Source organism: Rutidosis leptorrhynchoides, chromosome 1, assembly GCF_046630445.1.
Source record: "Rutidosis leptorrhynchoides isolate AG116_Rl617_1_P2 chromosome 1, CSIRO_AGI_Rlap_v1, whole genome shotgun sequence".
Classification (NCBI taxonomy): Eukaryota; Viridiplantae; Streptophyta; class Magnoliopsida; order Asterales; family Asteraceae; genus Rutidosis; species Rutidosis leptorrhynchoides.
In genome coordinates this window covers 259695658-259706464 of record NC_092333.1, presented here as the reverse complement: position 1 = coordinate 259706464, position 10807 = coordinate 259695658, and the positions used below count along the sequence as shown (strand labels likewise).

At 32.8% G+C, this 10807-nt stretch overlaps 1 protein-coding gene across 1 annotated transcript; it reads left to right on the top strand.

The window, feature by feature from the left end:
* Positions 1-3140: 3140 nt before the first annotated feature.
* Positions 3141-4872, top strand: LOC139869174 (ammonium transporter 1 member 1-like). The gene has a single exon (XM_071857499.1). The coding sequence runs from the start codon at positions 3254-3256 to the stop codon at positions 4739-4741; it is 1488 nt and encodes a 495-aa protein (XP_071713600.1). The 5' UTR covers positions 3141-3253; the 3' UTR covers positions 4742-4872.
* The last annotated feature ends 5935 nt before the right edge of the window (positions 4873-10807 follow it).

Sequence of the window (10807 nt, the reverse complement as noted above, 5' to 3'; positions counted from 1 at the left end):
ATTAAAAATGTAAAATACTGAAATTATTTAATATTTTACAAAAATTTGTATTTATTAATTAAAAAAATACAAAAAAATATTATTTTTTATTTTAAAATTATAATGGAGTACTACTTTTATTATTTTATTTTTTAGATGACTCATGACCTAACATTTAATACTTTTAATTATTAAAATCCTATTAAGAATTAAAATATTTTTTTCTTTTAATTATTTTATTCTTTTTACCTAATTTTTTTAAGTATAAATACCCCTCATTTCTCATTCAAACTCACACCAAAATTTCTCTCATTCTCTCTTTGAAGAATTACTACTAGTAAGTATTCTTTTCTTACTTTTTACTTTTTACTATTTACTTCGGTTTATTTTATTTTTTACCGAAATATGTAAATAATGTTATAAATTATATGCAATTAAAATTAAAATAAATAACGTGTTATAATTAGTAATATATATTACTAAAAATTATAAAAGTATTTTTATGAATTAATATATAAGAATTATAATTAAAGTCGAATTAATGAATATATATGTATATACGCACATAACGTGAAGGTTATAATTAAAGATAGCGTACAAAGACTACAAACATCACCGCTACTTGTGGCCTAGGGTGATCCTTGTTACCATTATGGGACGCTTGTGGATCTCGAATGCCAAGACTTAGATTCTGGTCAAGAGATCCTGGGCCGCTCGGTAACAATAGATCATTCGAGTGACTTGCATGTTAGCAACGAAGTTTGAGCGAGATTGTACAACATCTTTGTTAAGAATTATAACCCGAACATTCTTAAACTGGAAGCTTACTATAAGTGGAAGCTTTCCATAAATAGTAGGTTTTCAAAAATAGAAACTTTTGAGAAATAGGAACTTTTCTTGAAAACCGTCACTGTCAATATAGTTGCTATATTAATAAACATACTTTATGTCAAGTTAGACATTAACTAATCAAACGTTATACCTCTAGGTTGATATCCAGATCACTTACTTGCTTTACTTTCCTTCTTGCGTGGAATACTTCAACTGCTATTTAAGGTGAATTTCATAGCCCCGCTTTTACATTTTTATGTTTTTACATTGGGGTGAGACACATGCTTTATTTTAAATGCTTTGACATGCTAGACACAAGTACAAACTTATTATGCGACCAACATGAGTATTTTATTATGTTCATTTGAAACATACAAATCCCTGCCTTGTAATATCATTAATTGCTAGATGAATTAAAGTGGCAAACGGAATTATTATAGATAGCGCTATTGGGAGTAACGTCCCGCACTGTTGACCTCAGGTCAATTGGTGATATAATAATGATCTCGACAATTACATATGTATTGGTACGGGGTAAAATCGTTTAGTTTTGATATTATACGCTCATGGCATACTTTTGATATACATGATATATCGACTTTATTTAAATCTTGTGGTCTAACAAACTTACTCAAAATTAAACCTATGTTATTCACTCAACCTCGTGTTGACTTTTTAAGCATGTTTGTCTCAGGTAATTAGAAGATGTTGATGTGCTGCTTTGATGATGATTGTTTGCTATGCTTGGAGTCTTCATGCATTACTTATCATTCCATTTAAAAACATTTAATGCTTTGTTCATTCAATAAAATATAATGACTATTTATCTTCCGCTGCAAAAACTCAATAAAAGTTATATAAAACGTCTCATATAGAGTCGTTCTCGTTATACAATTACTTGATTTGATATAATTAGTCACAAATACCCCCGACCCTATTTGGGGGTGTGACAAATACGATTCATACTCACACTCATAGGAAGACCAAGATACTTAAACGAGGCAACACCTTTAGCACAACACGTATCTAAAACATAAGCTTCCACCTCGATATCTCCCCATCCAAAAAGACATGATTTATTTATGTTAATATGTAAACCATAACATAAATAAAACTCATTAAGAACATCATGATATTGTCGAGACTATCCTTGTTCCATTACGAGATAATCACTGCATCATCCACATAAAGAAGATGAGACACCCTCGTAGGAGGATTACCCAGTTAAGCCCCTCTGATTCTACCATCATTTAAGTACTCGCACAACATTAAATTAAATCACTCCATAACAATAAAAGAAAGAAAATGACTTAACCGATCACATTGACGAATTCTTCGTTGAACCTCGAATTCATCAGACTACCATCTATTAATTAATTAGAAAATCCTCTTACTTTTGTAATTTAATTGATTCATTAGTGATAATATTGAATTATTCATTAAATTTACTTTTAATATTTTAAAGTGGACAATTAATTTGAGAAATTTCAAAAACGAATAATGGACTTAATCTAGGTAAGAGGGAGTAATATATAAATTTCAAAAACGAATAATGGACTTAATCTAGGTAAGAGGGAGTAATATATTAATGCTCAATAGAAATAGAAAAGAGATTAGAAGTTTAAATTTATAAGATAAAATATTTAAAGCAATATTATGAGCAATTTGTTATTGAAAAGTCGTATCACATACATGTATTTATTATTTTATTATTTACATAATTATAATTATTTATCTTAATCTTATATTTTAGTTTTCACCCAAGTTACTTTACCTTTAATTTATTGACTTTTGTAGAAGAAAATAGGAATACTTTATTTTTCTCTTTTACACTATTTCAATTTCATAACGACAAGAATATCCTCGTCCATGTGATGTTAAGAATCTGAATCACGTTTTACTCCATAACAATCACTTAAATATTGATTATCATTACCAAATAACGTTCTTCTTGTGTTTAATGACTCAAATCAACCTAAACCATAAATGTTCATATAACTACGTCTATTACCACTCTGTATATATTAATGTCCATTAAAAATAAAATAAAAAAATCAAATTATTCTATAACTGAATATACTCTGAATCAAAATTCAAAATCTATTTAAAAAGTATTTTAAAGATACGCCTTATTGTTGGTCTCCTGATTGTTTAAGTAACATAAGGAAGTAGACTTTTATTCTAATTCCAGTTCTAATACAACTGTAATTGTATTGTGGTTAAAAAATTCCGTTAATGAAATTCTAAATAAATTATATAAAGTCTGAATCTCCAAGTCTTTTGGTCAAATACGTTACACTCCCAAACCCCCTCCACTATTTGCGCTCCATCATTTAAACCCTCTATAAATATTACCAATTTCTCATTAATTAAATATTATAATCACAAATCTCTGTATCTCTCTTTTGGCGTGTGCCGTCGCCGGAACAAACCACACCGAATTATGGCATCATCATGTTCCGCCGATTCACTAGCCGCCATGTTTGGTGCCAACACAACCAACGCTGTTGGCGCCGCCACTTTCATCTGCGATCAATTCAACACCGTCTCCACCAAATTCATCGACACAACATACGCCGTTGACACCACTTACCTACTTTTCTCAGCATACCTTGTTTTCTCAATGCAACTAGGTTTCGCCATGCTTTGTGCCGGCTCCGTTCGCGCCAAAAACACCATGAACATTATGCTCACTAATGTTCTTGACGCTGCAGCCGGCGGCTTATTCTATTACTTATTCGGTTTCGCTTTTGCTTTCGGTACGCCGTCGAACGGGTTCATCGGAAAACATAATTTTGCACTAAAAGACATCCCTTCATCTGTGTTCGATTACAGTTACTTTTTATACCAATGGGCTTTCGCGATTGCGGCTGCCGGGATCACGTCCGGATCCATCGCTGAGAGGACCCAATTCGTCGCGTATTTGATTTACTCTGCTTTTTTAACCGGGTTCGTTTACCCGGTTGTTTCGCATTGGTTTTGGTCTGTGGACGGGTGGGCCAGTGCTACAAATCTGGATAACTTGTTTCTCGGGTCGGGTGTAATCGATTTCGCTGGATCCGGTGTCGTTCATATGGTTGGTGGGATTGCGGGGTTGTACGGTGCGTTAATTGAAGGCCCAAGAATCGGTCGGTTTGATCATACCGGTCGGTCCGTTGCGTTACGTGGTCATAGTGCGTCTCTAGTAGTCCTTGGTACGTTTCTGTTGTGGTTTGGTTGGTACGGGTTTAACCCGGGTTCGTTTACCAAAATTTTGAGCCCATACGAGTCGGGTTCTTTTTACGGGCAATGGAGTGCAGTAGGTAGAACGGCTGTAACCACAACTTTAGCTGGGTGTACTGCGGCTTTAACTACTTTATTTGGAAAAAGAATAATATCGGGACATTGGAACGTAACGGACGTTTGTAACGGGTTGTTGGGTGGGTTTGCTGCTATCACGGCCGGGTGTTCGGTTGTTGACCCATGGGCCGCAGTTATTTGTGGGTTTGTAGCCGCTTGTGTGTTAACCGGGTGTAATAAATTAGCTGAAAAATTCAAGTACGATGACCCGTTGGAGGCGGCTCAGCTTCATGGTGGTTGTGGGGCATGGGGGATTATTTTTACCGCTTTATTCGCTAAGGAGAAATACGTGAACGAGGTTTACCCGGGTAAACCGGGCAGGCCATATGGGTTATTTATGGGAGGAGGTGGAAAATTGTTGGCTGCACATGTGGTACAGATTTTGGTCATATTTGGGTTCGTGAGTGCAACAATGGGTCCGTTGTTTTTGATTTTACATAAGCTGAAATTGTTAAGGATTTCACCGGAAGATGAAACTGCGGGTATGGATATGACCCGACATGGTGGTTTTGCGTATGTTTATCATGATGAAGATCATAATAAAGATAATGGGCTACCTATGAGGAAGATAGAACCTTCAACTTCATCATAATTTTGATTATTGGTTTTTTTGCTACTGATGTGACATTACTAGTTATTGTTAGTTGGTTCGTACAAAGTTTGATGTGGTCATTTTTTAGTACTCGTAATTGTTTGAACGCATGGGTTAGAATTGTATCTGGTTTGAGATGAATTCCTAAAAGGAGTTGATTCGTACACCACCTTGTTTTTGTCATACACCACCAAAATAATTATTTGGACATTTCTACCCTTCATTTGAGAAGTTAAGCGGAGTTGGTGGTGAATAAAAGGAAGGGTAAAAATGTCCAAATAATTGTTTTGGTGGTATATGGCAAAAATAAGGTGGTGTACGGATCACCTCCCATTCCTAAATGCTTTTCATTATTAATATTAATATTAATATTAATTAATATTAATATTAATATTAATTAATATTAATATTAATGTTAATATTAATACTGTTTGAGTTTGCGTTCACATTACAATCGGTTCCTAAACTTCGGTTATATTACACAACGACCTCTCAAGTTTTCACTTTTTCAGGAGTTAAAATTGTAAATATATAATTTTATTAAAATAAAAGAAACTAATTTCACCCGAATTTATAACGGGTCCTATCTTCTCGCTCGATGCGGAGTTAAATTTTTCCGAGATTACCGTTCAATTTGAAAAAATCTTACGAACCCAACGGGACTAACTATACGCGAAACGGACAATTTTTAAAAAAATAGTACTAAACACAATGACCGTATCTTCCCGCTCGCCACGAGTTAAATTTTTTCGACGGCAGCGTCAAACTCAAAATAATTTTATGAACAAAACGAAACTAACCACGTTCGAAACGGACACTTTTTAAAAAACGCTAAACACAACGACAACCCGTATCTTTCTGCTCGACGCGAGTTAAATTTTTCCGACAGCACCGTTACACTCGAATTTTTTTTTTTTAACAAAACAAAACTAACTACGTTCAAAACGGATAATTTTTAAAAAACGATTAACACAACGACATCTAAAATGACGCTTAACACATGAGCCGTGTTCCTCTCTGTAAATACACAACGCTACGTTAAATATGAACACGCATCCCGAGAGCCTCCGCCGCAACGCGCGAGTCGGTCCGGACTAGTTATTATTATAATTAGAATTTGGTCGTATGGTACTTTTGTAAATTGTCACGTTTTTGCTTTGTTTAAGGATTATGAATATGAATTAAACATTACTTAAGTAAATTTATTAAGTTCTAGAATATGGCTAACGTTGACCAAAAACTTTTACCAAATTTATTAAGTTCTAGAATGGATTTGTTACAAAAGTAACAAATTTACTATCTTTCTATATTTCTAACTAATTGTAAATATTTATAAATTTACTTTTTATGGAGTACATTTTAAGGATACAAAATCCTTGAAGGAGTATTTTTACTGAAAGTCAAGGAATATAATGTTACCTTTTAATTTTAGAGAAAGAGCATTCTATATACTGCAGTTAAGTTTATTAATCTTGTTTTATTGATTAGAAACTAAAATTATTCGTTCTAATATGACATTTTATATAATTTTGGTTTCAATTAATAACAAATTTGAATTAAAACAATGGATACGTGTACCATTTTTTTTAAATTTTTATAAAGAACTTATATTCAATTATAATTAAACTAATATGAATAAGATTAATATTTTTATTTTTCAAGAAGTTAGATGAGAACCTAATGAACGAATAACGTGGAATCTAGATTCTATACGTCGAATAAGGTGGAATATAGATTGAGATCAAGTTATTTATTTCAGGGGAAATAGGGGGTTGGTAGGTGAGATAACTTTAGTGTTTGTTTAATTTGCGACTTCTTTTAGGAATTGTGGAACCTTGTGGCTATCGATTTAGTGTTTGTTGTTCCCAATGATCTGATAAATAGATATGTTTCAGAGAAATCGGTTAGTATAATTTTTGTTTTGAAAAAACAACATTATATTAATCACAAAAAACACTACAAAGACTAGTACTAGCAAGCTAGTAATTATACAACCAAGTAATCGGCAGATTAGACACAAGATGGAGAGGTGCTAAGATTGCACCATAACCATCACAGATAGCAAGCCTATGAAACTATAAATACACGAGCCGAATACAAGAATTAACACGAAAATTCTAAGAGACAAAAACTCGCGAATTGTGAAGCCAGTCATGCCTCTCGATCTTCTTTGTTTTACATCTTCTCGAAATCCATTAGAAACTTTTAACTTAAATATCATTTATCGCGACCGGTACATTCCGAGACTTACTTTTGAATATTTTCTCGTTCCGATTTTTTCAAATTAAATATCCACACGTCCATTCTACCGCTTGCCAAAGTTTCACACCAAGTGGCGACATAGATACATTTGATTTGCCAAGAAACATATCATTAACAGATTGGTTTGAGGGAGACCCCAAACCCCACAAATCAATTACCTTGGACCAAATTTCATGAGCTAGTTTACACGAGATAATAGAGTGGTTAATCGTTTCCACGTCCCCATCACAAATAGCGCAACGAACCGAGTTAAGGTCGACTCCCCGTTTATTTAGTTCCGTTAGCACATGAATACTACCTTTTCTTAATCTCCATATAAACACTTCAACTTTTTTTGGGATGAAATTGTTGTGCAAAGATTCGACAAACCCTGTTCGTTCACCTAAGATCTTCGACATTTGCAAGTTAGACAAAATTTTAGTTTTAAAATTACATCCTCCACGTAGTTGTCAGGCCCACAAGTCCAACTTGTTAGGCACAAATTTCACATAATGCATCAGAAGATTAAGTGCATCTAGCTCGCCTTGAGCACGACCCATTAGAGTTGTTTTTCAGTTCCACAAACCGATACTACTCGAACCATCACAGCTTACTCTATTCTTGACAGAGACATTTAAATCAACTTCAAGTCTTGCTAATCTCTTGAACCTGTTTTTGAGTGAGTCATTCTCGAACCATACCTCGTTCCAAAATGATGTATTAGCACCATCCCCAATCTCTTTCTTGAATGAATTTCTGAAATTCACACCCGAAGCATCTATACTTCCACCTATTTTAATGATACAAGACCAAGTCGAGCTGGTAGTGGAGTAATTATTATTATCACACAAAGAAAGACCGCCCTAAGAACCATCGATACTTTTAATGGCTTTGACCCACAAGGAGGTTGATTCGGTTTTAAACATCCACCACCACATGCCAATCAAATCTAAATTTTTACAATCAAGAGAACCCAAATTTAAACCTCCAAATATAATGTCATCACATTCAACCCAAGCAATTTTACAAGTGTTTCCCGACCCGCCTCAAAAGAAAGCACGTCTTACACACTTAATTTTTATGATCACACATGGCGGAGCACGGAAGAGCGAGAAGTAATAGAACGGGAGACTATTTAAAATCGATTTAGAAAGCATCACACGACTACCAAACGACATCGAGCGTGCTTTCCAATCCGAGAGCCTCTTTTCAAACTTATCGATAACCGATTTCCAACTAGATAACTTATTCATTTTTACGCCAATGGGAAGACCTAGATATGTGAATGGAAAGTTCCTGACATTGCAACCAAAAAGATTTTCCATAGATTCAACTTCATGCTTTTCAACACAAACACCAAAAATGTTGCTTTTGTTATAATTAATTATGAGTCCGAAGTTAATTCAAAACATTTGAGTAATTTTAGAAGATTTCGCAATGTTGTCACTCTATGAACCAAAAAACGTTATGTCATCCGCGTACTGTAAATGAAAAATAGAAAATTTGTCATTACCCACCTCCACACCCAAAAATAGCCCGCAACTTACCGCCCTTTTTGTCATCAAATTTAAACCTTCCACCGTCAAGATAAATAAAAATGGTAATAGTGGGTCGCCTTGTCGAACCCCACGTAATCGGTTAATATATTAATTATTTATAACATTTTTGTGATAAAAATCACATAAATCACATATTCGTGTTTCATGTAATTATTTACCATTCTGTTGATTAATATTCGTTTATTAAGAGAACATATATAAATAATAATTAATATAAACTTATAAAAAAGACTTTAAGAAGGTTTTAAGGTTACTCTCACTCTTTACTTTCGATTGACTTTTCCTCAACACGGTTACACATTTTTACTCACTGATCAAACCAAAATCGTTAAGTGTGAAATAGATTTTGGGTTTGAGTGCTAAATTAGTGGAAAAGAGTAGATCGAATGTTTTATCTCCAATAACTGTGAACCCTGATTTGAAATCTGAATTCCAAGGGCGTAAAACAATCGATGAGATTAAGCTTATTCGATTGGGAGTTAATATCTTAGAGTAATGGTTGTGACAACCCGGAAATTTCCAACCAAATTTAAACTTTAATCTTTATATATTTCCGACACGATAAGCAATATTTGTTAAGTTAAATTTCAAGAATTTTAAACTATGTTCATACATTCATTCAACCTCGACCAAGTTCCAACAACTCATGAACCATTAAACGAATATGATTATATATGTATATGTGTATATATATTATAACTTGAAACGTAAATAAAATATTAGATTAAATACTTTATATGATTGTATCTATTTCAAAATGTTTATCAATGGAATTAGAAGATAAGATCAAATGGTTGAATTATCAGATATATTGAATTATGATTACAAGTCTCTGTTGAAAGGCCCACGTTGATTTGAAAAATCTTTCCATTTTAACAATATTCGGAAAATGGTAAAGTGATTTATAAATAAGAACAAATTGTCAATCATTGAGAACTAGACAAATGATAGTGGAAGATTGAATCTCATAAAGACTCGATTGATCTATTTAGTTTCAAACGTATAAAAACGTTTTCGGTTTAAAAAGAACTTTATTATTAAAACGTATATAACTTTTATAAATATCTAGAACCACTTTTGACAACTCATTACTTAACTAGTATGATAAAGTTAACGATATTTATATTCTATTTTATTAAATATATATAACGATTTAAATTAATATTATATATATTTATACGCGTATTATACGTACATAGTTTTATACTTTTACTATACTTAAACTTTACCTTTACTTTATTTTTACTTTACTTTAACTTTAATAATTCACTTTAATAATTCATACTTTAATAATTCACTTTAATAATTCATACTTTAATAATTCACTTTAATAATTCATACTTTAATAATTCACTTTAATAATTCATACTTTAATAATTCACTTTAATAATTCATAAATCTATTATAAATAGAATTCAATAGGTTTCATTATTTCATAGAAACTTGAAAATATTTTTCTCTAAACCCTCTCAATCGATTTACATATATATATTTACTCCGTATTATTTCAAGATATTATTAGTATACATAAAATATTACGACAGAATGCTGTCCGAGTGATTTCGAAATTGTTTTTCGAGTGGGATAGGATTAAGGAAATTATGGGTTATAGCTATGGAGGTGATTGAGTATGGTTCATGGGTATGCTCGTGAGGTCAATGTAGTGTTTATCATTTCTGTTGCGTCTACGTACCTTTCCTGCAATATTGAATCTCAATATTGATACGTGAGTACTCATAATTTAACTTTTACATAATAATTGTGTATCCCTGACTAGTGCTCGAGTATTTAGGATTATGCATGCTTGTACTTTTGATATTACCCTTAGACAGGTTAGGTTGAATCTTGAATTAGTTACACTTGCGGTTGAAATAAGGTATAAGATATGCATGTCCTTGGAAATCTAGCGAAAGGAAAAGTTCTTAATGTTTGACTGAGAATAACAAGTTCTTAAAGGAAAAGTTCTTAGTTACACTTGCGGTTGAGATTAGTTACCCTTTATATTTTTGGGACTGAGAATACATGCGCTTTTATAAATGTTTGACGAAATAGACACAAGTAATTGAAACTACATTCTATGGTTGAATTATCAAAAATCGAATATGCCCCTTTTTATTAAAGTCTGGTAATCTAAGAATTAGGGAACAGACACCCTAATTGACGCGAATCCTAAATATAGATCTATTGGGCCTAACAAACCCCATCCAAAGTACCGGATGCTTTAGTACTTCGAAATTTATATCATGTCTGAAGGAGGATCCCGGAA

Excerpts from the sequence above, each read along its gene's own strand:
- LOC139869174 (XM_071857499.1), top strand. The coding sequence starts at position 3,254 with ATGGCATCATCATGTTCCGCCGATTCACTAGCCGCCATGTTTGGTGCC.